The 25261-nt window shown below is 65.0% G+C and overlaps 7 protein-coding genes across 7 annotated transcripts; 4 read left to right on the forward strand and 3 right to left on the reverse strand.

The window, feature by feature from the left end:
• On the forward strand, positions 1-942 carry EMIHUDRAFT_236715 (hypothetical protein; the record flags this gene model as incomplete). The annotated part of the gene is made up of 1 exon (XM_005779027.1): positions 1-942. The coding sequence occupies one exon, from the start codon at positions 1-3 to the stop codon at positions 940-942; it is 942 nt and encodes a 313-aa protein (XP_005779084.1).
• An 823-nt stretch (positions 943-1765) lies between these two features.
• Positions 1766-3346, forward strand: EMIHUDRAFT_115056 (hypothetical protein; the record flags this gene model as incomplete). The annotated part of the gene is made up of 4 exons (XM_005779028.1): positions 1766-2550; positions 2590-2821; positions 2965-3182; positions 3253-3346. The coding sequence occupies 4 exons, from the start codon at positions 1766-1768 to the stop codon at positions 3344-3346; spliced, it is 1329 nt and encodes a 442-aa protein (XP_005779085.1).
• A 7711-nt stretch (positions 3347-11057) lies between these two features.
• On the forward strand, positions 11058-13084 carry EMIHUDRAFT_236719 (hypothetical protein; the record flags this gene model as incomplete). Its single annotated transcript, XM_005779029.1, has 6 exons — positions 11058-11258; positions 11477-11526; positions 11801-11902; positions 12554-12642; positions 12725-12855; positions 12896-13084. The coding sequence occupies 6 exons, from the start codon at positions 11058-11060 to the stop codon at positions 13082-13084; spliced, it is 762 nt and encodes a 253-aa protein (XP_005779086.1).
• An 88-nt stretch (positions 13085-13172) lies between these two features.
• On the reverse strand, positions 13173-14141 carry EMIHUDRAFT_468998 (hypothetical protein; the record flags this gene model as incomplete). Its single annotated transcript, XM_005779030.1, has 2 exons — positions 13173-13624; positions 13656-14141. The coding sequence occupies 2 exons, from the start codon at positions 14139-14141 to the stop codon at positions 13544-13546; spliced, it is 567 nt and encodes a 188-aa protein (XP_005779087.1). The 3' UTR covers positions 13173-13543.
• A 1571-nt stretch (positions 14142-15712) lies between these two features.
• EMIHUDRAFT_115060 (hypothetical protein) lies at positions 15713-16666 on the forward strand (the record flags this gene model as incomplete). Its single annotated transcript, XM_005779031.1, has 2 exons — positions 15713-16042; positions 16400-16666. The coding sequence occupies 2 exons, from the start codon at positions 15713-15715 to the stop codon at positions 16664-16666; spliced, it is 597 nt and encodes a 198-aa protein (XP_005779088.1).
• Positions 16667-22022: 5356 nt separating this feature from the next.
• On the reverse strand, positions 22023-23310 carry Arf5-2 (ADP-ribosylation factor; the record flags this gene model as incomplete). Its single annotated transcript, XM_005779040.1, has 4 exons — positions 22023-22298; positions 22407-22532; positions 22727-22950; positions 23016-23310. The coding sequence occupies 4 exons, from the start codon at positions 23308-23310 to the stop codon at positions 22215-22217; spliced, it is 729 nt and encodes a 242-aa protein (XP_005779097.1). The 3' UTR covers positions 22023-22214.
• Positions 23311-23630: 320 nt separating this feature from the next.
• EMIHUDRAFT_236724 (hypothetical protein) lies at positions 23631-23993 on the reverse strand (the record flags this gene model as incomplete). The annotated part of the gene is made up of 1 exon (XM_005779032.1): positions 23631-23993. One exon carries the CDS (start codon positions 23991-23993, stop codon positions 23631-23633), a length of 363 nt encoding a protein of 120 aa, XP_005779089.1.
• Between the last annotated feature and the right edge of the window lie 1268 nt (positions 23994-25261).

The raw sequence follows: 25261 nt of genomic DNA on the forward strand, positions 1-25261 counted from the left end.
ATGCTCGTCGGCATCCTTCTGACGCCTCTCTCGGCTGTTCTCGCTCCTGGCGACACCGTCACCGTTCTTGGCGCATCGGGCAACGTTGGAAAGCTCGTCGCGCTACGGCTCGCCGACACGTTCAAGGTGCGTGGGGTGGTGCGAGATGCGGCACGGGCCCGCGCCTTCCTGGGCGACAAGGTCTCGCTGTACGAGGCGGATCTACGCGGCGACGACGTGACGGCTGCGCTCGCACCGGCGCTGGAGGGAGCGCAGGGCCTGGTCGTGTGCACGGGGACGACGGCGTTCCCGACGCAGGCGTGGTCGCCGAGCGGGCGCGAGGGCGTCTCGCTGCCGGTGCTCAGGGCGCTCTTCGACGCGCGCGAGGCGGGTGGGCTCGGCGCGGTGGTCGAGGCTGCGATCGCGAGCCTGAGCGCGTCTGGCTTCAACACTCCGACAGTGGTGGACGAGGTCGGAAACTACAAGATCCTTGAGGCGTGGGAGGCGGCAGCCGGCGCGTCGCGCAAGCGGCTGGTCCTGCTCTCGTCGGTGGGCGTGCAGCGGCGGGCCGAGATGCCGTACCCAATCCTCAACGCTTGCGGCGTCCTCGACGCCAAGGCGGCCGCTGAGGCCGCGATCGTCGCAGACGCGGCAGGCGCGGGCTACGCGTACACCTTCGTGCGGCCGGGACAGCTCTTTGGGGGGCCGTACGACAACAACTACTACCTCGGCACGCTCTTCCAGCTCGACAAGGACGCCGAGACGCGCGAGGTGCTGCTCGGCAAGGGCGACGTGACGCTCAACGACGACCCGCAGCTTGGCACCCTTCGCTCCACGCTCGCGGAGGTGATCGCGCAGACGCTCGAGTGCGGCGCCGGCGAGAACGCCGACTTCACGTGCGTCAACGCCAAGGGCGAGTTTCCCGAGCCGGTGGTGCTGCGCGAGCGGCTGGCGGCCCTGTGACGCTGGAGATTTCGTTGTCCTGATTGTCTGAGTTGCGGTTCGTGAGCGCGCCATGGAGGAGCGCGCTCTCGACGAGATATTGTCGCACTTATGCATGTGCGTGTGCGTGTGCATGTGGCATTGTATTTGGGCGCGCCGGCCGGAGCATACGCATAATATATGACTACACAGGCGGTGTCAGGTGTAGCATCCCCCGATCCCCTCGCTTCACATATCACAAACGGAGCTCCAAATCGCTAAGCCGTAAAATGGACTCGCCGACTCACAAGGATTGCATCACCATCAGCGCCTGCAGCGCCTCTCGGTCGCGCATGACGGAAGTCCAGTTGCTGGGTTCCTCTCGATGACTCTCCGCCTCGAGCGGGACCACGGAGGCGCCCTGTGCCGACCCACTGCACGCGTAAGTCGACCGCCGCCTACCAGCCGGCCTTCCTGGGGGGCTCGCCCCCCCCCGGCCCGGCGGCAGTGGGCCGCTCCTCGCCTTGTGGGCTGGAAGGATATACGGCCGGAACGTGCAGTGCTCCGCCAACTCCTTCTCCTCGCGCGTGAGCTCATCCCGTGAATCCTTGCGCCTGGGGCGCGGAAAAGAGGAACCTCTTAGCGCCATCGCCATGGTGCTGCAAGCAGCGCCGGGCGACGACGACCTACCGCCTCCCGGTCCCCCTCGGCACACCTCCGCTGCTCAATGAGTGCATCCCCCCCCCCCCATCAACAACGGCGAGGTCCCCCTCCCCTCGCCCCTGCGCCCTGGGGTCGGCCGGCGCGAAACCTCCAAGTCCGCGGCCGGCCGTGAAGCGGGTGGCTGTGGGTACGGCGCGACGCGATGTCGACGCTCGTAGCAGACGCCGATCCAGCGGCGGTGCAGTCGGTGACGACGGCTGGAATCCGCGTCGTCGCGCCGCGGTGGGTGGGTGTGTCGCTGCCGATCGGCCGCAAGCTCTTCTCTGGCGGGAAGCTGCCGCAGGGAGAAGTGGACGTGACCATCGGGCGCGGGTTGCTCTTGCTCGGCTCCTTTGAGGATGCGAGGGGCGCGGACGCTGGCGTCCACAGGAGGACTGCGCTGCCATCGTACCAGTGGTGGATCCATCAGCTGGAGTCGGGCCGGCTCCCTGGCGTCGCCGCAAGCGACAAGGTCGGCCCCGACACGGTGCTTGTCGGCCGCTTCCACTACCACGAGCAATCGATCGCGGCACAGCCGCCTCTCGAGATCGTGTTCGAGGACGAGCATTTTGTCGTAGTCAACAAGCCCGCCGGCGTCGATGTGCTCGCCAACCCGGACGCAGGGCGCGTGGCCAACTCGCTGACCGGGCTGCTCGCCGAGCACTTCTGCGCAGGCGGCGGCGGCGCAGCCTCCCCGCTGCCGCCGCTTCCGAAGCCGGCTCACCGGCTCGACGCGCCGGTGTCGGGTCTCGTGTGCTGCGGCCGCACCAGCGCCGACGTGAGGCGGCTGCAGCGGCATATCGCGGCGCGACGGGTGGAGAAGCGGTATCTGGCGCGCGTGCGCTGCGTAGGGGGCAGAGCCGCGTTCCCGCCGCTGCCTCTGACGATCGACGCCCCGCTCGCGTTTGATAGCGGCCGGTGCTTCGAGCTCATGTCGGGCGAGGCGAGGTATGAACCGCGTCTCCTCACAGCTTCTGCCGTGATCAGGTGCCTCGGCGCGGTCGTCGGGAAAGGCGAGGGGAAGGAGGCGACGACCGTCGTCGAGGAGTGCTGGGGGTGGGTCGCCAGCGGCGGCGGCGGCGGGCGAAAAGGCGGCGGCGGCGACGAGACGGCGGTGGTCGTTCTGCGCATTGTCACGGGGCGCAAGCACCAGATCCGCTGCCATCTGCAGCACGCCGGCCTACCAATCGCGAACGACACGCGGTACGGCGGTGCGGAGGTGGGGCGCCGCCTCTGAGCCCTGCCACCGCAATCGGACCGTCTGACAGTGACCCCCCGCGACAGCACTTGGCAGTGGCTGCCAGCCCGGCATCTCTGACAGCCTCTCTCTGGGAGTCGGACGGCGACGTCTGGCATCGCTAGGTGCACGCGCCGCCCTCCGCCTTCGGCCTGCCTGTTCCACCGCCCGCCCTCGCGCGGCTGCTGCGCGCCGGTTTCGTCGCTGGGTGCGAGGCCTGCGCTTTTGCGCGCGATCTGCTCGCCGCTGCGGCCGAGGGGGGAGAGGCGGTGGGCGGTCCGAGGGTGTGCGGGGCGATCTGGCTGCACTCGTGGAGGTACGCGTTCCCGGAGCTCGGGCTGAGGTTCGAGGCGCCGACGCCGTCGTGGGCGAGGGTGGAGGGGGTGAGGGGGTCGGATGGGTCCGTCTTCAAGGACGGCGACGGCGCTGAGTGTGACCAGCATGGCGCTGGGCGAGCTTCCGCGCGCGGAGTTGCTGCGGGAGCCGACAGACAACCCGGAGAGGTAGGGAGTCGTCGATCGGGATGAACACGAGGGCGATGTGAATATACCGTGCGTGCGGCAGTCGCCAGTCGAGGTGGGCAGCACCCGTCCTCTCTCACTACGGAACGCCGACATCGCTCGCGTCCGGTGTCCAATCGAAAATTACGGCTTCTCGCAACGAAGAGACCGTTTAACAAGACATCGGAGATCGCGGACTTCTCGCACTGAACACACAATAGCATTACGAGGACTATATCGAAGAGTCCCGTAGCGCTAGCAGCCGCTCGTTCAAACCATCATGTGGCTCATGATCTCCTGCTTGGTCTCTTTCACCTGGTGGTGACGTGGTAGGCGGCATAAGGGCCGGCGGCGGCGGGGGGCTGGGGCTGGGCGGCGATAGCGAGGGAGGCTGCGGCGCAGAGGGCGGCGGCGGCGGCGGCGGCGGGCGGGCGGGCGGGCGGGGGGGGGGGGGGGGGGTAGCAGAGGCTGCTTACCTTGCCCTTCGAAAGTTGGAATTTGACCTTCTTCACCTGCTTCTGCCCGCCCTTCTTGGCCGCCTGCTTCTTCTTCGCGAGTTGCTGCGCCGCCTTAACGTCGAGGTGCGTCACGTCGTACCTGTGTACAGCACGCGGCAGTGAGGCGACGCGGCCGTGAAAGCGGCGTACCACGACTAAGCTCACGTGATGGTGCCAGACATGACCCCCGTGCTGCAGGCAAAGTTGTGAATGTTCCTGAAGGCGTGAAACTCGGACTTGAAGTTGAGGATCCCGCCATCTGTCATCTCGATGCCGTTCGTGCGCGTGATCATGCGCTGCGGGACGAACTTGGGGCCGAGGCTGAACTCGGAGTACTCGCAGAGGTTGGTGCCCATAATGGCCTCGCGCACCGCGTTGAGGTCGCTTTTGCAGAGGCAAAAGGAGAACTCCTGCAGCGAGTGGCTGCCGCGCTTGTCAGCCACGACCGCGACGAATTTGAAGTAGCCCTTGATCTCGTGTCGCTCGAAAGACATGTTGAAGATGTCGCACCACTTGAGCATCTGTGATTTCCCACCGATGAAGTTCGGGTCGTCGATGCACAGCCCTCCCTTGAAGAGCTTGAGCTTATCCGGGCACACGACCGGGCGGAGGTAGTGCCTCGTGAACTCGGTCGTGGCGCCCTCTGGAATCTGTGGAGGGGGAGGGGGAGGGAGAGGGTTAGGATTGGGGTTAGCGTTAGGGTTGGCGAAGGTCCAGGTGACAGGGTGCCGGCAAGTCCAAAGTCGGCGCGTGCGTGTGGCGCGAGGGAGCGGGTGCGGGTGTTTTGCAGCAGGTGCGACGGGGTACCTGGATGGTCGCGAGGCCGCTGACGCCGAATGCGCTCCGCTGAATGCAAGGTGTGGAGGTTCCGCAACCCATTTTGGCGTGGTACGTAGAGGGTGCACGAGCAGCGGGCGCAAAGGCGGCGGCAGAAAAGCGGCGCCCGGCGACGACGAGGGTCCGACGAGCCCGTGGGCCCCCATGCGACCCCTTTGTATTTTGAATCACCCCTGAGAAGTAAGAAGAAACAAAAAAGTGTTCATGGACACACGCCGGCACCGGAGCACCGTACCGTCCGGACGGTGCATTGACGGGTGGACGCTAGATAGGAGATGACCCCCCCCAATGAACACACCAGTGAGGGTGGGCGAGACGATCGAGGGGTCCCGTACCATGCGGAACCGACCCTATCCAGTGCTCAAGTGCTCAAGGAGATGATGACGCATGACGCGCCCTCACTGCCGCCCGCCACCCTCGCCCCCGCCTCCTCCTTCATCTCCCGAGACCCCGCCACCGCGCACCGCGGGCTGGCTCCGGGGCTCGCCCGCGCACCGCAACAAAGAGGGCAAACCCACGGGGCGAGTGGACTGCTTCAAGGCCGTCGGCACCTTCTTTGGCGACCCTGAATCCTGCAAAAAGGAGCTCACCGCGCACCTCAGGAAGAAGCTTGCGCCGCTCGACGTCATCGACACGATCGTCGACACTGACTGCGTCACGAACACCTCGCAGCTCCGCCTCAACCTCGTCCAACGGATTGCCTGTGCAAAAAGACCAAGTACATTGCCGGCATCACGCCGCCCAATGTCGCGTGCGAGGCTCTCGAGTTTGCGCACAATCGCATCCGCAAGTCCTTTGAGGGCATTGCTCGCGCCGACGCCTCGCCCCAGGCGCTCCGCGACCTCGCGTGGTTCCAGGCGCAGCTGCCGACCGAGATGGGCGGGTGCAACATCGACACCGCCTTCACGCGAGCCGACAGCGACTTCTCCATGTCGCTCCTCAAGAACTGGCGCACCCTCGTCGCCCACAACCTTGACTTCGCCCTCGACGAGGGAGGTGCGTCCAAGTACCCCGCCATCGCCGCAGCTATCGCCACCTACGAGTCCGCCCTCTCGGAGACTGGAAGGAGGTGTGCGAGAAGCGCGCCGCCCGCGACAAAACCAAGTACCACACCGTCCGCGGCGGCTACCTGACTGAGTTCTACCCCAAGAGCGTCCCGCTCCCCGAGCCCGAGTCCCTTCCAGCTACCGACGCGATTCTCAATGGCACTTGCAAATCCACGTACCCGCGGCCGCGGGCGCTCGCTGCCATCAAGCATCAAGGACTGGTACGCGCACCAGGAGCTCGTCAAGGCGCGGGATGTGCACGTCAAGAACAACCCGTCCCTCGGAGACAGCGCCGTCAACAACCGCGAAGCCGCGCGCTTCGTCTCCGCCTCAACGCCTTTCGCCGGCAAGGCCCTCGATGTCCGTGTCGACGGTACGTACGCCACCGCCCTCTCCTCCGACACCCTCCAGGACGAGCTCCAGCGGAAGCTCGGCCTTTGGCTCTCCGCGGCGCTTCCCACCCTTCGGGTCGCGCTCGAGCGGGGCATGCCAGTCGATTTCTTCGGCGACTACCTTTACAACAAGGCCCACCACCGGCGGCCCCACGACGGCGTCCTCGCCGCCTGGGCGGACGCGATGCGCGCCCCGGCCTACGCGCCGGTCGTGCACGGCGACAAGGAGAAACCAGAGCTCACCCGGCAGTACAACGAGGGGTACAAGACTGACCTCGCAGAACCCCATGCGGGACCGGTGGGGTGCGATGAAGTGAATGAAATCAGGCTCTGGACGCCCCTCCTCAAGACCTCCTCGGCGGGCGTTGGCAACGCCTCGAGCGGCCCGCCTCCGTTGGCCACTCCTACGCCTTCGGCAACACCGAAGAGAAGGCCCGCCGCCTAAACATGGGCTGCAAGGCGCGCGGGCAGCCCGGCCAACCCTTCTCCCACAAGACCGGCCACGGCTGCGTCAAGGCGCATCGCGGTTTCTACCACGACGCGATCTTTGTCAAGCGCAACAACTTCAAACTGCTCCACGAGACGTTCGCTCGGGCGAGGCTTAGCTCCGTGCACTCGTGACGCAGAACGTGACTCGACCAAAAATAGAAAGAATCTGCCCCGCTGCTCCAAGGGCTGCGAAAAGCGGCGGGGGCACGCACGCGCAGCACACTCAGGCGAGGGACTTCAGCACACTCCACGCCGTGGGGCTAGCACGCACACAACGGCGACAACGGCGACTACATCAAGATAGCGAAAGCCTTCATTCGCACCGCCGCCATCGGAGCCACCGCCTCCCACGCGCCCACTGCCGGGTCGTACCGCTCCATCGAGCTGAGCGCGTTGTAGCCGGCACCCTGTCCGCCCACAGCGTACAGCTTGCCGTCCAGCACTGCCGCGGCGGGATTAACCCGCGCCTCCACCATCGGCGCCACCGCCTCCCACGCGTTCGCCGCCGGATCGTACCGCTCCACCGAGCTGAGGAAGCCGTCGTCGTTGTTGTCGCCGCCCACAGCATACAGCTTGCCGTCGAGCACAACCACGGCGTGAGAGTCCCGCGCCGTCGCCATCGGCGCCACCGCCTCCCACGCGTTCGTCGCCGGGTCGTACCTCTCCACCGAGGCGAGGTAGCCACCGCCGTACCCGCCGATAGCATAGAGTTTGCCGTCGAGAGCCGCCATGGCGTAGTTACTTCGCGCCGTCGCCATCGGCGCCACCGCCTCCCACGCATTCGTCGCCGGGTCGTACCTCTCCACTGAGCTGAGGAAGCCGTCGCTGTACCCGCCAACAGCATAGACCTTGCCGTCGAGCACCGCCATGGTGTAAGCAAAGCGCGCCTCCGCCATCGGCGCCACCGCCTCCCACGATTTCGTAGCCAGATCGTACCGCTCCACCGAGCTGAGGGCGCTGCCGTTGTACCCGCCAGCAACGTACAGCTTGCCATCGAGCACCGCCATGCCGACATTCGCGCGTGCCGTCAGCATCGGCGCCATAGCCTCCCCCTCCCACTCCTTCGTTGACGGGTCGTACCGCTCCAGCGAGTTGAGGAACTCGTGGCTGCCAGCGTGGCCGCTGATCACGAGCAGGCGCGGCCTCTCGCGCTTCTTCAGCGTCTCCTTCCAGCCGCGGCGCCACGCGCGGCACGTCCCCTTGGCGGCGTGCTCCGTGGTCGGCAGGTGGGCGAGGATGTGCGGGGCGAGGTCCGGCGAGAGGAGGACCTCGGAGAGCACCCACTCGGGCTGCTCCACGAGCCGTGCGGCGTGCTCCTCAGCCACGCGCATTGCGGCGGCGCTCCAGAGAGGCGCCTGCTCGTCGATGAAGGCGACGAGCTGCTCTGGCGAGAGGCCGGAGAGGCGGGCGCCGATGCGGTGGGAGGCCATCGGCGTGGGCGTCAGGGAGACCGTCAGCGGGGGCCGGTGCTGCGATCGGCGGCGTGATTTCTTTTTTTGCTCTTCGTTGGTGTCCAGCCCCCGCCGCCAAGTCCCTGCCTCGACGGCGGCGCGGAGTGCTGGCCGGCTCTCGGCCTCCGCCTCTCTCTAGTATGAATGAGCGTCACTTTGTACCCACCCACCCTAGTTCGTGGGGACCCCCCCGCCGGTCGGTGGTCTGCCCCCGAGGTGGACCGGACCCCCCCTCCGCTCCGGTCGGTCGCTCTCTCGGCGGCGGGAGGAAGGGGAGGTGTGACGACCGACCCCCCCCTCGGTCGGTGTCCTTGCCGTGAGCCCCCTCAAACGCTCTCCCTCCTTCTCGCGAACCGCCACGGGCGCTTCGAAATCGCCGATTTTCACTATGAAAACCAGTCACGCAGCCAAGCGCCAAGCGAAGGAGACTCTTCGCCGAGGCCCGAGCAAGCCCGACCGCACACATATATGTGGAGCATCTACGCAGTCGCAGGCCTGGAGCGGCCGCACATTGCTCGGTACCCCCCCTGCACTTCTAAGCCCGTCCCTGCTGCTAGGGGGGGGGGTCTGACCCCCCCAGCAGCAGAGCGCTGCTGCTGGGGGGGGGGTCCCGACCCCCCCAGCAGCAGAGCGCTGCTGCTGGGGGGGGGGTCCCGACCCCCCCAGCAGCCGAGCGCACTGGACCCAGCTCCCGCCTCCCGCCGCCCCCCCTCCCGCCCCCTCGGCTCGTGTTTGAGCGGTACGCTCGAGGCAGTTGTGTTCACCGCGCCTTCGAGCCCAATACACCTTCGTCGTGTCGAGTGCTGGCGTTTTACTAAAGACTTGTGACCATGGTGAGTCTATCTTGTACTACCACACAACACTCGGTGTCAGAGCGTCGCGCCTACATCAATAGTCTCATCACCGAGTGATTGCTGGCCTGTGGCGTATGACCTCGCACGGATATCACCAACGACGAGCATGCGAAGATATTGAGCACTATCCGATGGACTTGTACAGCCCGCTGTGCTCTCCGCTGTGCCACGGCGTATGATGGGCTGCGAGAGCCGTATCTTCCCTCCTTGACGCAGAGGCGCCGCGAGGCACGAGAGGCGTAGAAGAGAGGCTGGCGCGTGCCCCGCACCGCCCGGTTGGCAGTAGGAGGCCCCGCCGGTGAGACCACTGATTTTGATGCCGACCATAAATTCTCGCAACTCGAACGCATGCTACTTACAGCTGCTGTCTGTACACAGAGATGCCAGCACCCCCCACAGGCAGAGCGCTGCTGCGCTGGGGGGGGGGGGTCCCGACCCCCCCAGCAGCAGAGCGCTGCTGCTGGGGGGGGGGGTCCGACCCCCCCCAGCAGCAGAGCGTGCTGCTGGGGGGGGGTCGGCCATGGGCTTAGGTGTGCAGGGGGGGTACCGAGCAGTGTGCGGCCGCTCCTGGTCCTGCTTGCCGTCACTTTGTACAAGCTCTGGCAGCGCTCCAGTTCTCCACAGTACGCGCGCATCGTCCCTTAGTGTCGAGACGTGCACGTGTCCGAATTGCGATGCGGGCCGGGAGGGTGGGCGGGCGCTGCCGCTAGTGGGCGGATGCGTTGGCGAGTTGCTAGTTGTTTGTCTGCAGTAGATCAAAATTTGGTGCACTGGTGAGCGTAACGACCAGAAAATTCTTTTTTCGTATAGAAACGCGTCGTCGCGCGCAGTATGGCAAAGGCAAAGGCCCCCGGTCAGCAGCGCAACACGCTGGGCTTCGGGCCTGCTTCAGCTGATGCCACGCCGCCAGCCGCTGCTGCCACGACAAAGCACGGCTCGCTCACGCACGGCCGCCAGGCTGATATCCCGCGCGAGGCCGACGGCATCATGAAGTACGCGAACGGTTGGAGCAATCCCGCCATCGTCTCAACGAAGACCAAAAACCAGATGAAGTTCTCGCTCAAGAACATGATCGCAAATCGGTACCGATCCTCGCCATGCTCAAGTCGTCGGCGAAGCACCTCTCCACTGTCGAGGGCCAGTTCCGAAACCTCTTCAATGGCAGCGACCTCGCCGTGCTCTGGGAGGCCAAGGGACAGCAGATCGAGACGCTCTGGTCCTCGGTCACAGGGGGAGAGGGCACGAGGGCGCTCAAGAAGCTCGAGAACGACTCGATCATCGGGAAGATCAACAAGTTCATCGGCGTCTACCTACATGGAGGAGGAGACCGAAAGAAGGCACAGCAATGTAAACACACCGCTGCCTTCCGCCCCGTTCGCTGGACAAGTCCTAGAAGATGTAGGATTGCGAGCGTGGGTGCTCACAATCGCACAGAGATGCTACGATTGCGAGGAGTGCTGCTCACAATCCTTCGACTTCTAGGATTGAGAACGAGGCTGCTCTCAATCCTAGCCTGGTAGAAAAGAAGGTTCACGGACATTTCCCTCGCCGCACGCGTGCAGGACGAGCGTGCGTGAGCGATGTGCCCGACGCTCTTGCTGTTGCACACCACATTCGCGATTTCATTTCCGGCCGCCGCTGGCCTGACCGCGCCGAAGCCACTGGCAACTGGACCGGCAATGGGCTCGCAGCCGCAGGCGGCGATCGGACGTGGCGGATTGGGCAGGGATGTGCTCACAGCGCCTTCCACACAGGCCACGGGAATGGCTGGAGATGTGCTCCGAGCACCCTCAACGCCAGCTAGGCCGCTCTTGCTCATCGGCGGCGCCGGCGCGATCGCGCTTGCGCTCCTTGTCGCTCCGCCCGCCTTTGGTTCCGTCGACACGACCGCTGTGGCGGCTGCAGCCTCGGAGGCTGCGCCGGCGTACGGCGACGTGTGGGAGAAGGCTGCGAAGCGGGCGCTCGGCGGCGGCGTGAGCGGAGCGCTCGCGAGCGTGGCGCAGGTGCTCACGCTCATGTGGCTCCGAACCGTCATGAACTACCAGTACGCGTCGGCAGAGCCGCAGATGCCGAACAGAGCCGCAGATGCCGAACAGAGCCCTGCATTCTAGTGAGCGGACAACACGAAAGACGCCACTGAGTTTGGGTCTGGATGCGGCAGGCCGAGAGCATCTCCACGTCCGAGGCGTTGCGGCGCGTGTACGCCGAGGGCGGCGGCACGTTGGGCGGCGGCGTGAGGCGGCTGTACCGCGGCCTCCCCTTTGCGCTACTGCAGACGCCGCTCACTCGCTTCGGCGACACCACTGCCGGCAGCGGCCTGCTCCTCTCTCGCTATCACCACCGCGCATTCTTGGTCAGGCGACACCGCCGCTAACACCGGCGTCCTCCTGCTCCTGGCCGACCCGAGCGTCTTTGGCGGCGAGGTCTAGCCGAGATCTGGCCGAGATCTGGCCGAGGTCTGGCCGAGATCTGGCCGAGGTCTGGCCGAGATCTGGCCGAGGTCTGGCCGAGATCTGGTCGAGGTCTGGCCGAGATCGCGCAGAGAGGCAGGGCTCGGTCCCCAAGAAGCAGGACCCACCCGACCCAGCTGGAGCAGCGAGGCACACGGAAGAGCCGATCACGTGCGCTGCTGCTGTCCACCACTACACCCCCCCCCCTCTCTGCTCACGGGGGCCCTCCCCCATCCTCAGGGCCTCCAGGGCTCACACCCTCGCCCATCTAGACGAGCCCCGAGCGCACACAGCTCTCTCTTCTCCCCGACACGAGCCTCCGGGACAGGCGCCACGGCGGCGCTGCCGGTCGCCGTGAGGACTGCGATCGCGTCGGGCGCGGCGTGGGCTCTGCAGGATCGGCCCGACGAGACGGGAGCCGAGCTCACCCGAGATGACCCGCGAGGGTAGGCGCTGCGTCGGTCTGGAGGATCGGCCTCACTCCGGTCGACACGCTCAAGAGCACGCTGCAGGCGCGCGGCGGCGAGGCGGAGTCCGACCATCGCAAGTCGCGAGGCGGTGGGCGACACGCGACACTTCCGAGACACGTCCGAGACGCGTCCGTGACATGTCGACGTGCAGGTGCGCGGCGAGGAGGCGTACGACTTGCTGCTCGCAAAGTTCCGCGCCGAGGGCGCCGGCGCCTCTTTCACGGCCCGCCCTTCCAAGACCTCTCCAAGACAGGTCCTGGAACCTTCCTGTAGGCGCCGGCGTCTTGTTCCAGGGCGCGCGCACACCCCTTTCGCCCCACGCCCAGCGAGCCCCGCCCGCGCACACCCCGCACGCCACGTGTACGTGCACTCTGCGGCGCGCCACGCGGATATTGCCGCCTCGCGCGCGTCCGCGAGTCTCTCTCTCCGCTACACATTCACTCGCAAATCGCCCCGGCACAGGTGCGCTCGCCTCGGCGGCCGCATCCTTCGTCGGCTCGTACCCATGGCAAGCTCCTAGATATGAGGAGATGTGGGGAGGTATGGGGAGGTATGGGGAGGCGTGGTGGCTCGTACCCATGGCAACCTTCCCCCTCCAGCTGCGAGACAGACAGACAGACAGACAGACAGACACACACACACACAGCCTCCCCCCCCCCTCACCTGGGAGACCTCGCCCTCGCCCCTCTCCTCTCCCGATGCGAAGCACACTCCCTTGCTCCGGGCAGGTTCCTCACCTACAACGCGCTCGACGAGCGGCTGCCCGCCTCCCCCGAGGGCGAGGTCGCCTTGCGCCTCTGCCGCTCCGCGCTGCTCGGTGCCGCTACCCCCCCCCCCCCCCCCCGGTGCGTCTCGGACGGCGCCTGGTTCATGACCAGCGACAACGCATGGGCGGGTAGGCGTCGCCGCCTCGTGTGTGTCAGACTGCACCTCGAACTCTCTGCGCGTGCTCAAGACGCGCCGGCAGACGGCGGCCAACTCGACCTCGTACCTCGACGCGGCGCGTCGGAGACTCGTCGACGAGGACGGAGTCCGTCCCCTCTCTGAACCCTCTCGAACCCTTCTCGCAGGCGCGCGAGATCGTCGACGAGGACGGCTGGGCAGCGCTCTTCGTGCGCGGGCTGGGCACGCGGCTGCTGGTCAACGCGCTGCAGGCGGCACTCTTCACCGTCCTGTGGAAGACAATCGAAGACGTGCTCGTGAACGGAGGCGGCCCAGGCTGGCTCACATTCGCAGCAGCTGGAAGCCCCGGCCTGTAGAGCCGTGGGCCGACCACCATGATCCATGTAGCGCCGGTCCGGGCTGCGAAAACTTTTAGTTTTTATCCGCAGAGCGGAGAGAGAGGGAGAGAGCCCGTCCCGTCTGAGTACACGTACGCTCGGCTGCCGCAGCCACAACTCCTGAGACAATCGGCCACCATAAACCAGGCAGCGGCACCGCAAGCCCACGAAGCCGCGCACGCCCGTGCCCCGGGGCACGCGAGACCGGAGACGACCGCCCGGACAGCGGCAAACCGTGCGGTACGCGCTACGCACGCTCACATCCCGACTTTACAAGCTCTCCTGCGCGCTATACCGTCTTGCCCTCTCCCAGCGCCCACACGCGCATGCGGCTGTGAGCATTCTTTCTCTGGTGGTTCTCTGGGTCTTCTCTCCACAGTGTCTTCTCTTTTATTATGAGATGGCGGCGTCCACCCCGGGTCGTCCTGCTTCCTCGCATCACCCGATCTGATAGCCGGCGAGCAAGCCGCCGGCGAGGCCGCCCGAGAACCCCGCGTGCTTCTGCGCAAACGGCGCGACCTAACGGCGCGGTATTGAGGGCGTGGGCCACGCGGTATTGGTGCGGTGCATGACGCCATTTGCTGTGTGGCGCGGCAAGCCGTGTGTGGCGTGAAAACGTGCAGTGTCGCGCCTTGGAGAGCGCCATCTTACCGTCGGCGGCGGTGATCTTGTCATCCCCGTCGATGTCGGCCAGCTTTAGGAAGCGTGGCAGCATCGCCGTCGCGTCCTCCACCGCGCCCTCCACCTTGGACTTGAAGTGGTCTAGCTGCTCGTCTTTGAGGTAGCCCTTGTAGTATGCACCGGCGGTTAGTATGCCCGCGGCGAAAACGGCCTTCGTCGCCATCGCCTGAACCTGCTTGCACGCAAACCCCGCTGCGAAGCCGCACCCGAACCCGACAGCAGCTTCGCCGCCCCGACCCTTTGTGATCTCGAGGGCACGCTGCAGCAGCTTTTCGGCCTTCCTCTCCACTGCAGTCTCCTCCGCCTCTGAGGCGAGGAGGCAGCCGCAGAGGAGCAGGACGCGCAGCAGGCGCATCCGACAGCGCGAAAATTCGGCCGATTGAAGAATTTACAACGCTTCCATTCTTGCTCCCCGGCCCTGGATGTGCGGTTAATGACTGCAGTCCAAGTGCTCCAAGTGAAAACGACCTCGCCCTCAACCCGATGCCAATCATCCGGCCCGCTGGGTGTGCTTCTCAGCCCCCCGGCCCTGGATGTGCGGTTACCGACTGCACTCCAAGTGCTCCAAGTGCCCTGAAGGTTGCAGCGAGAATCGGCGAGGGATTGCGAACTGGGCGAGCGACGAGGAGGAGCCTGCTGAGGCTGCGCCGCACGCTGCGCCGCACCTTCGAGTGCCTTCACTGCAGGATCCTTCTTCGTGCAAGTCGTTTTCGCGCCGCACCTGGCCCGCGCCCCCGCGGAGCGGCGGACGGAAAGTGGCGGCTGCTCGAGCGGCTGCGGGAGTGGCAGCCTGGGCTATGCCCCCCCCCCCCCCCCCCTTTTGCTGCTCGCTGCTTGCCTTTGGCCGGCCCAGCCTCGAACCTCTGGGTTGCGGCTGGCCTCGGCTGTGCCTTTTCGGGGGCCGTTTTCGCTGGGGCCGGAGCTGCCTCGCCTCGTCGTCTCTCTCGTGACTAAACTCGTCGCTCTCTGACAGCGAGGGTCTTGGGACCTCGCCCTCGACCACGCTCTCGCCCTCGCCCGCGTCCTCCCCTCGCTCCGCCGCAGCCGGCGCTGCAGCCGGGGCAACGCAATCATGGCAGTGGATGGGCCGGCCTCCCCGAAATCAAGCCGAAGTTCTAGAAAGTGGTTCGCCGCCGCCGCGAATGGTTGTCGAAGCGTGTGCACTGCGGTGCCATCATAATGTCAACCACTCTGGCTTGGCAGATACACCACTGAGCAGGATCATACGCTGGTCAATTGGGCATGTTGTAGAGTTGCCGTGGGTAGACGTTCTTTGTGAGCCTTGCGCGCGTAACCTGACGCGTCTCATTTCCTGTTCTCGAAGCTTGCTTGACCAGTGTCTAAGTGTCGAGATCAATCTGTCGCTTGCCCCGCATCTCGAGCAGGGTCAGCTTCGCCTCCATCGCGCGATTGGTTGGAGTACACGCGAGATGAGCACCCACGGGCTACCCACGCGCCGGGCCGTCAGCGCTTTTTCGAAAACAGCGACACTATGCAGCTACGAGACTAGGGTTGAGGCTGATTGATTGGCTAGACGAGCGGCCTACCTCCAACGGGGCTGTCTGGGAACGCGTGGATCCGGCCCGCCCCCCGCGCCGCCCACCGGCGGGTTACGGTTTAGCGCCGACCGACAAACAAACAGACAGCCCTCTCCACCACCCTCGCCCAGGGACCGACCTGTGCGCTGTGGGCACTGCCTGCGCTCGGCACCGGGCACCGCCTCGGTATACAAAATGCGCCTACGGGCGGACCCTCACAGATCACAGATCACACCCGGGAGGGGGGGCCTGCGCCGGAGGCGTAGTCCGATATGAGTTTCGTTTCCAAGAATCACAGATCATCCAGCCATCCAGGCGCGCGTTTTGGGGATTCGTTCTAAAATCCTCGCCGATCGGCATCGGCGCTATGCGCACGGTTCGTGCAGTGATGTCGCTGGCGCTCGCCGTCGGCGTACACGCGACGTGCAACCCGTATTGTGGGGACAAGACGCAGGGCTGGGACAAAAAGTGCGACTGGGGTGGCTGCTACAGCTGCACCGAGTGCTCCTCCCCTCCGCCGGTGTGCAAGCCGTTTTGTGAGGACAAGACGCAGGCCTGGGAGGACAAGTGCACCTGGACTGGCTGCTCCGGCTGCACCGATTGCATCGTCCCTGAGCCGGTGTGCAAGCCGTTTTGTGAGGACAAGACGCAGGGCTGGACTGACAAGTGCACCTGGGGGGGCTGCAACGGCTGCACCGAGTGCTCCGCCCCTGCGCCGGTGTGCAAGCCGTTTTGTGAGGACAAGACGCAGGCCTGGGATGACAAGTGCACCTGGACTGGCTGCACCGGCTGCACCGAGTGCCTGGCCCCTTTGCCGTCGGCGCCGCCCCCCACACCGCCGACTCCGACCGACCCTCCCTCCCTCCCTCCCTCACCGTCGGCGCCGCCCCCCACACCGCCGCCTCCGACGCCACCACCGCCCACACCGCCGCCTCCGACGCCACCGTCGGCGCCGCCCCCCACACCGCCGCCTCCGACGCCACCGAAGGCGCCGCCCCCCACACCGCCGCCTCCGACGCCACCACCGCCATCGCCCCCAGTGGAGTGCAAGTCGTTTTGTGAGGACAAGACGCAGGACTGGGATGCCAAGTGCACCTGGGGGGGCTGCAACGGCTGCACCGAGTGCGCGTCCCCTCCGCCGGTGTGCAAGACGTTTTGTGAGGGCAAGACGCAGGGCTGGGACAAAAAGTGCACCTGGGATGGCTGCAACGGCTGCACCGAGTGCTCGTCCCCTGCGCCGGTGTGCAAGCCGTTTTGTGAGGGCAAGACGCAGGGCTGGACTGACAAGTGCGCCTGGGATGGCTGCTTCGGCTGCACCGAGTGCCTCGTCCTCATGGGCTGAATAACTCGAGTGCTCCGTGTAATTTGCAATGCTAGTGCAACGCGAGCACAACCAAGCAAGGCGCGCATGTGTAATTTGCAGATCGATCATCCGACCACCCCTGCACTGCGCGGGCCTTGGTCCGGTGTGCCGCTGGATGCGGCATTGGGCCAATCCTTGAGTGCGCGCTGAACACTGACTGTGCGTGAGGGAGGGGGTACTCGGCGAGGACTTGGGAGTGTCTTGTGCCACTCGACCGAGGCAGCGGATCCGTGGCTGTCGGTGCGAGTGGCCTGTATCATCACGTCGGTCAAGGTGCGCAACCGTGGCGACTGCTGCTTGGACCGGCTTTCGCCGTCCGAGGTGTGGGTCGGGAGTGCGGAATGTACATTGCGGAATTCAGGGGGGGCGCGGCGATTTTAGATTTGTTTTGAATCCCCTCCCAACCCCTATGCTAAGCACCCGCACCGCCCAGTGAGTAGTGTCGCGGGCTAGGACGATAAGGGGACCATCGCGCGGGATCCCACATTTCACATGATGATGCAATCAATGCCGAGCAGCTCTGAGTGCTGCGAAAGTGCAACAGCACAGCTTGCCAGGCCGCCTGGACTAAGTGCAACTGCAGCCCAGACAGACGGCTTGTGGCATGCACCGCCGCCAGCTCCTAGAGTGAGAGGGATACACGGTTGGTGAGGGAGTGCCAAGTCAGTAGCGAGGAGGTCCAAGCCTGCAGGAGGGCACAGCTAATCAAGGCGCAGGCGCGCACCGCCATGACTCCACCCTTGTTGTTCACGAGGCTTGCACGCCCAGCCACCAAGAGAAGCAGCAAGCATCCAAGGCAGAAAAGATCACAAACCAGCCGCCAGACTTCACGTTGTAGCCAAGGTAGTAATTCGAATGTCTTCGTGCATAGTGGCAAGACGTGCTCTCGACAGCTAAGGGCTAAGTAAGACGCAATTTCATTGAGGCAGGAAAGAGCTCGCCGAGGAGTCGAGGGCTCCCGACCACGCCGGACCCAGCCAGGATAAGGCACGCTTGCCTTAAACTGCCATGAAGAGCACTAAATGTGCGATAAAAAATCTGTTCCACAAAATGTATTTGAAAAGCGGGCGAATTGCATCTGAACGGAGGAAGAATGGCGGGAGAATCTCTCGCAAATGAACAGCGAAGGGCGCAGTGAAAAACGATAAAACAAATCTTCGTGTATTCATGGTTGGTTAGGCACCCTCGCGCAAGAACGCGCCCGCCCGCCGGCACGGAAAGCGCCGGCAAAAATGACCCGGGCGAAGGCCATCGTGATCACGCGGCACGGCCGTCGTTCACGCCTCGATAAGAACCCGCACCACTTGCGCGAGAGCTCGGACCCGCCGCTCTCCGCCCAGGCGCTCCCCGAGATCGCTGCCCTCGCCGAAGCGCTGCGAAGCCGCTACCTCGAGCCGAGCTGCGCGGCCAACGGCGCCTGCCTTGACACGGGCTCCCGGGGCGTGCGAGCCGAGAGCAGCGGCCTCGCACGTACGCTTGGCACGGCCGAGGCTTGCGCTCCTCCCACGGATATGGCCCAGGCACCGCTGCTTCCTCACTGCGCCACCGGCCGCAGGCACTCCTCGGGCGACTCTTCCCGAACCGCTCGTTGCCGACGCCAGTTTATTCTCGCGCCGAACATGACGACACGCTGCTTCGCGCGTACAACAAGTGCCCAGCGCACGCCGCGCGGCTCACCGAGTGGTATGGTTCCGGCGAGTTCTTGCGGCAAGAGACGGTGTCATTGGCTGTGCGAGGGCGCGTCGCCGATGCGCTGAGGGCGCGCGGCTGTCGCACAACCTCGCCTCGCCCAACCTCACTCAAGCTACGCCCCCGCACCAGGCGCTTGAGGTCGACCCACGGGCCGAGGCGGTTCCACTGCACATGTTTTGGAACGAGTTTGACGCCCTCGACGTTGCGATTCGTGCCTCCAACGCCTCCGCCGTGCCGTCAGACGTCGAGGGCGTGCTTGCGGAGGCCGGCGGGCTTGCAGCGTGGGTGGAGGCGCGCAAGTTTGGCGCCTCGATCGAGGGCGGAGCTTGTGGCTCGGCCTTGCTGCGGGAAGTTGCGGCGGCGGCGGTGGACGTCGGCGGCCCGGACTTGCACGTCTTTTCGGCACACTACCCGACCATGCTGTGCGCGCTGACAGCGGTGGGCGTGTCGGTCTCGTCCGGCGAGTCGGCGGATTCCTGGCTCGGGGAAGCGCTGCTCCCGACAGGCTCCGCACTCGCGTTTGAAGTCGTGCCTCCGGAGGCTGCGGGCGCCGCCGCCGCGTCTGCCGCCGTGCGCCTGCTATATTGGGACGGCTCCGAGTGGCGTCTGATCCCTGTGCCGTGCTCGAGGTCGGAGGCCCGTTTGGCCAGCTGTCCGCTCGACGCCTTTGTGCGGCACGTGGAGGTCTCGCTGCCCGACGGCGCGGCTTGGTGCCGCGCGTGTGACAATGACTCTTTGGCGAGGTTTGGGCCGCAACGTGCGCATACACAGCCGCGGTTCGTCGGTAGCGCTGACCCGTCGCCGCCGCCCGCCGCAGGTGTCGCCTGGCTGCTTTCGAGGCGATAACCACCCAGGAGTGCGCCGCAGACGCGGCGGCGTCGGCGGCGGTGGCCGTCATCTGCCTCCTCAGCATCCTGCTCTTTGGCGCCTGCCTGGTGATCGGCTGGCTAATACGCTCTGCAAAGGCGCCGCGGCAGGGTCGCGCGGTGGTCTCGCGCATGACCTTCCCGGGCTCTGGCCTCCAGGCGGCATAGGTTAGTGCGTTTGGTATGTGTGTAATGTACAGCTGCAAGATAATACCGCTCACTTCTCAAGCAAACGAGCCTGACGCGCGAGCCGCCGCCGCGGGAAACCTCATATTGAGGAGGCGGGGTCGCAGGAGGCACCCGACCGACTGATAGGGCGTTGTCTACGCACAGAGGCAATGGAAGAAGCGTACGCATCAGCACCACCCTCCCATCTCGAAGGAAGACACGATCTGTGGCCCATAGCGCTCCAAGCGCCACGGAGTGTCAAATCAGGTTGGCTGATACTGGAGATCTCTTCAGAGCTCACCACGGCGTGTGGTCGCGATCCGGCCCGTTGGGCAGGGCGCGCGCAAGGACCATCGCCTCAACGCCACGGATAGTGCCTCTACAGAAACTCTTGGCTGCCCGCACAGCCCGTCCACGGAGCGCGGAGGCCTTTGCGCCGTCAGAAGGATTCGGCAGAGAGTTTTCGGGCAGCAGCCACGTGCGACGCTCGGCCCGGCCCCGCTTCTGGGGAGATGGGCTGCTCGTGGTGGTGAGTTCCCTCCACTCCTCTCTCAGGCGAGTCGCAGGCATAACGCAATGGAGCTGTCGGATGTCGTTGCAAGTCCGTTGCAAAACTCCGTTTCGAGTTGACTGTTCGGACGGTTGCCGCTCTTTGCTTTTCTTCATTCATTCAGCCAGAAGACAAACCACCGACCACAGTTGTTTGGTATTGCTAAAAATCTCTCTCTCCGACCACCGAGTGTCTGAAAGTCACCCACCGCGGGCGGCGAGCGTCGACAGGGGATTCCGTGTTGTGTGGCCTGATACGACACTCGTGATTTGTTTCGTGACTGGCCTGGTGTGAGATCTGAAAGTACGCAGCGTACGCGCAGTAGATCTGATAGAAGCCCCGACCCCGATCACAGGACACAGCTCATCCCGCTCATCTACCGATGGGGTGCCGGCGCTCGCTACGACCGCGGCTGGAGCGCGCTCCTCCCGCCAATAAAGATGTGATGTTTCAAGACATTTCGCCGCGCCAGCGCGAGCTCTGCCGGCCAGTTGTATGAGCTGTGAGCCGGTGTGGTTCGTCCGCGTCGCCGAAACAACGACGCTAGTGGGGGGGGGGGGGATTAGCGCGATCTAAAAAGATTAACCCCTTACGCACTCTTCACACAGGGGCACTCACAGCAGACTGTGAGTCCCGTGAAGGTTCACGGGTCGAAAGACCCCAGATTGGCATCCATGCCTCTCTGGACAGGGTGGCCCGCCACAAGGACCCCAGGAATTGCGACTCGCCGCTTTCCTCCCGCTGTGATTCTGTGTGAGCTCTGTGTTTTGATTTGCCAACAATATACCTGAACGGGGCCGACTCTACAGCGGGGAGGAGTGTAAAAAGATTGAGCCAGGACTCAACATACTTCTAGGGTGATCTCACTTTGGTGGCTGAAGGACCCGATGGTCCTGTCACATTCGCGTTCCGAGTCGTGGGGGTAGAAGAATTCGAGGTAGAAAGATTCAGCACTTCCTTGTAGTACAGCGGACCGCCAGGCTCGCCGGCAGCATCCGCAGGGAGGCAGCATATGAGGCACCAGTCTTCTGAAGAGCTCAACAGCTGCGGCCGCGATGGTAGAGTCGGCCGCGGTTCGAGCGAGCAGCTTTTGGCTGCGGGATCGAATCGCGGAAGGCTCATGCCCTCGCGGAGCGACGCGGGTCGCGCGGCGCGCGCGTGTGCGAAATGCGACAACAGACGACAGATGACAGACGCCTGAGCGCTGTACGACTGAACGACCGTCGCCGCAATCGCCACCGCCGCCATTTTGACGAGCAGCGCGAGCGCGCTCGTCGGCGGCCAGCCGTCGCTGATAAGGATGAACGGCCGAGCAATAATTCTTTATTACTATTATTAATTAATGCTTGTTGCACGGCTGAGCCCCCCATCCCCTCCCCCGCGCCCATTCCCTGCCCTCTCCCGCCACGCGCCCCGTCCGAGCCCTCTCCGCTCTTGCACAACAGGAATTTTGACAATTAATCATCTCTCTCAAGTTATGGGCTTGCCCATCCCGGAGTGGTTCGAACCCACACAAACCCGGAAGGTGATGGACGCGTCGTGTGGTGATCTCAGGCCCAGTGAGGTAGTGCGCCTGATGACTCCTGATCATGCTGACCAAGCTCGCGCTCTTGTAGCTCGATCGGTCACACCGCCATCGCCGTCGGGGAGAGGGGGGACGACACTGCTTTGGCAGCGTGCACCTCGATCCTGTACCGTGTTTGTTATGCCCCCCCCCCCCCCAATGAACACACCAGTGTGCAGAGTGAGGGAGGGCGAGACGATCGAGGGGTCCCGTCGTACTATGCGGAATCGACCCTATCAAGTGCTCAAGTGCTCAAGTAAGGGTAACGTCAGGGAGCCGGCAATTAATCGACGGGCGCCTCAAAAGAATTTCCTGCGCGGGGGTCGGCGTAGAGCTAGAGGCCCAATGTGAGCGAGCAAGTACAGTGCAAGGCGCGAGAGCCGCGAGCCGCAAACCGCACACGGAGCAAAGATCTCTGGACGGAGGTGGACGTGGACCACTCCCACTCTTCTCTGACTCTGCGGTAATCTGCCCCGTGCGCGCCAATGGAGTCGATATCTCGTGTGTCGTTTTAGACCACGAAGCACGAACGCGTAATCGCGGTGTTTATAGCGCGTGTGAACACGTACGTTATGTGGCGTCAGAGTCTGAGACAGCGACCGCTCAACGGCCGTCTCTCTGCGACGCCTCAATGCCGCCTGCAGGCTGAGCGACAAAAGCCGCATCCTCGAGCCCCGCGCGCTGACCTCATGTCCTCTCTTGCGCCGCGAGCTTCTTGGCGAGCCAGTCCAGCCCGTCGCTAATGCCGGCGCCGGTGGTGGCGGAGCACGCCTAGCAGTGAGGGGCGGCGCTGACGTCGCCGGCGCAGGAGGCGGCTGGGCGGAGAAGGCTCGCCGCTGGGTCGCACGGGGTGGGGGAGCGGGCGGGCGAGGAGAGCGCCTGGATGTACCAGCTGCGGTGCGGGATCGCACTCAGCTCGAGCGTGTCCGCTACCTGCTGCACCGACAGCGCCTGTGGCAGGTCCTGCTTGTTCGCAAAGACGAGCAGCAGCGCCTCCTTGAGCGCCTGTGCGCGCCGCGGCTCCGCAGCTCAGCCGCGAGACGCGCTCGCAGCAGGCGGTGTGCGGTGGCGGTGTGCGGCAGCGTGCGGCGGCGTGCGGCGGTGTGTCGCGGTGTGTAGTGGTGTTAGCGGGATCATCCCTTGGTATCGCGCCTCTGTGCGCGCGCTCGAGGCGCCCTCTACTAGCGCTATGCCGCCGCCTCCTCCCCGAGCAGCTTCCGCAGCTCCTCCTTCGCCTCAGCCAGCCGCTCCTCGTCGGACGAGTCGACAACAAAGATCAGTGCGTTGGCTCCGTCGTAGTAGTGAGACCACAGCGCGCGGATTTTGTCCTGCCCGCCCATGTCCATCACCATGAACTCGATGTTCTTGTAGGTGACGGTCTCGACGTTGACTCCAAGAGTCGGCGTCGTCGCCGCCAGCTCGCCTGAGGCACGCGGACTGTGAGGCGAGAGCGAGAAGCGGCAATCACGAGGCGAGGCGAGGGCGCACCCAGCTTGAGCTGGTAGAGGATGGTGGTCTTTCCGGCCGAGTCGAGTCCAAGCATCAGGATCTTGCAGTGCCGTCGGCCGAGCAGGATCGGGAGGAGCCGCGAGAGGGTGCTGCCTCCGCCCCGAAGCTGCAGCGCCGATCCCACCTGCGTCAGATCTGCCACGCCGGTTCGCGCGTCGCTGCCGCGCGAAGCACGGAGCACGCTCCCGCGACCCGCAGCTGCAATATCCGATGCGGCGACGGAGGAGGCCGAGAGCGCGACAAGCGCCACCACGGTTTTGGCAACGGCGAGCATTTTTCAAGAAGAATTCTCGAAGGTACAAGCCTCTCTCACAGCACACTGGCACGACAAGGGCGCGGACTGGCGCGGACTGGCACACACGCCGGCGCGGAGAATCTTGAAATACAAGGCCTTTATCACAGCACACTGGCACGACAAGTTCGCGCCATCGGCACGGGACTGGCGCACTGGCGGCACTAACACAGTAGTCAGTAGTCAGTAGAAGAAAATTCTCTCGTTGGCGTTCTTCGCGCCTTCCTATCTATCTATCTCCATCCTCGAGTGTGAAGACTTACCTCCCTTGGGTTGTTTTCTTACTTTCTTTGCAATGGAGGCTACCTCGTCTTGAGGGCACGGGCCCTGAGTATCACCCCGATGGCGAGTACCGCCACACCCGCCACGCGAATAGGCGTGAGGCCCGCGCCGGCGGGAGGGGGCGGCGTCAACGTCTGCCCCTTTGTGGGGCCAACCAAGCCTTGACCCTTGGGAAGGCCCAAGGTGTGCACCCCACCCAGCGACTCGACGAGCCCTTGCACCGTGCTGCCTAGGCCGCCGGTGCGACCCCGCGAGAGGACACGGAAGACAAACGTCGCTAGGAAGAGGGCGTCGGAATGCGTGTTGAAGGCGCGGCCCTTGAACGGGTCGCGGCCGGTGCTCGCGAGTGGCGTGAAGCTGGTCGGCCACTCCTGCTGCACCATCAGGATTTCGGGCGGCGTCGCCGGCGGCGGGGCCACGACGGAGTTGTGGGAAGGTAAGCACGACTCGTTTGAGGTAGGCTGGGTGGTCAGTGCACATGGGCGAGTAGCAGCACGTGGCTACGATTCGCACAGACTCGCCGCCCTCCCGCAATCTGAAGGCCCGAAGCGAAGCCGCTCTCTGCCAGCCTCGACGCACACATCATTCTGATAGTACGCGAGCAGGGTTGGGTCCGAATGCGACACCTTGGCCAGGGTGAGGGGATCGAGCCCGTTGCCGAAACGCGACAGCCAGGGCGCGACGACGTCGCGGGCGCATCGGGGGGGGGGGCGCTGCGGTGTTAAGTTTATTTTTTGATTATGACACGCTTTTTTGCAATTTGTGCTCGCGGCCGTCGCGCGCTGTGCCCACCTCATGGAGATGTCCCACTTGCTAGCACTAGGTTCGACTGCAGCAAATCAGGATCTACAAACTGGTTGCAGCGACGTTTGGAACACGCCAGGTCATCTTGCGCGCTGCCCTCGGCTCCTGAAGGAGATGTGGCACCTCGCGACAACTCCGCTTGCGCGCTCTTCTTTGCAGAACGCAGTCGATGGTGCCACGAAAACCGACACACAAGTGGCTGCCTTGGCGTGCAGTGACGTCTGGAACTTGCCAGCGACAGACGCCAATGGCGACACCTACTCCTGCGGAGCTCGGATCGAGTGGAAGCAAACCATGGCTGGCGGAGCCCTGTCTCTCGCCGAGGCGAAGCAGTTCGTCGCGGACGAACTCCCCGCGTGTGGGCCGTGCGGTGCACAGGTCTCACCAACAAGCCCACCACCACCGACTAGCTGCGACGACGTCTGGTCTGTGCCAGCTACGGACTCCAATGGCGACACCTACTCCTGCGGAGCTCGGATCGAGTGGAAGCAAACCACGGCTGGCGGAGCCCTGTCTCTCGCCGAGGCGAAGCAGTTTGTCGCCGACGAGATCCCTGTCCCGTGTGGCCCTTGCGCACCCGTTCCCTCGCCCTCACCCTCGCCATCACCCTCGCCCTCGTTCTCACCACCGCCACCGCCCTCGCCCTCGCTCTCACCACCGCCACCGCCCTCGCCCTCGCCCTCACTACCGCCACCGCCCTCGCTGTCGCCCTCGCTGTCGCCCTCGCCGTCGCCACCGCCGCGGCCGGCACCAACACCAATCGCCTCGCCGGGATACGCCTGGTACTGCCGCCTCGATCAATCGGCGGCCTCGCACTACCCGAGCTGCGAGCTCTGCTTCGGCGAGC

This window comes from Emiliania huxleyi, assembly GCF_000372725.1.
Source record: "Emiliania huxleyi CCMP1516 unplaced genomic scaffold EMIHUscaffold_238, whole genome shotgun sequence".
Classification (NCBI taxonomy): Eukaryota; Haptophyta; order Isochrysidales; family Noelaerhabdaceae; genus Emiliania; species Emiliania huxleyi.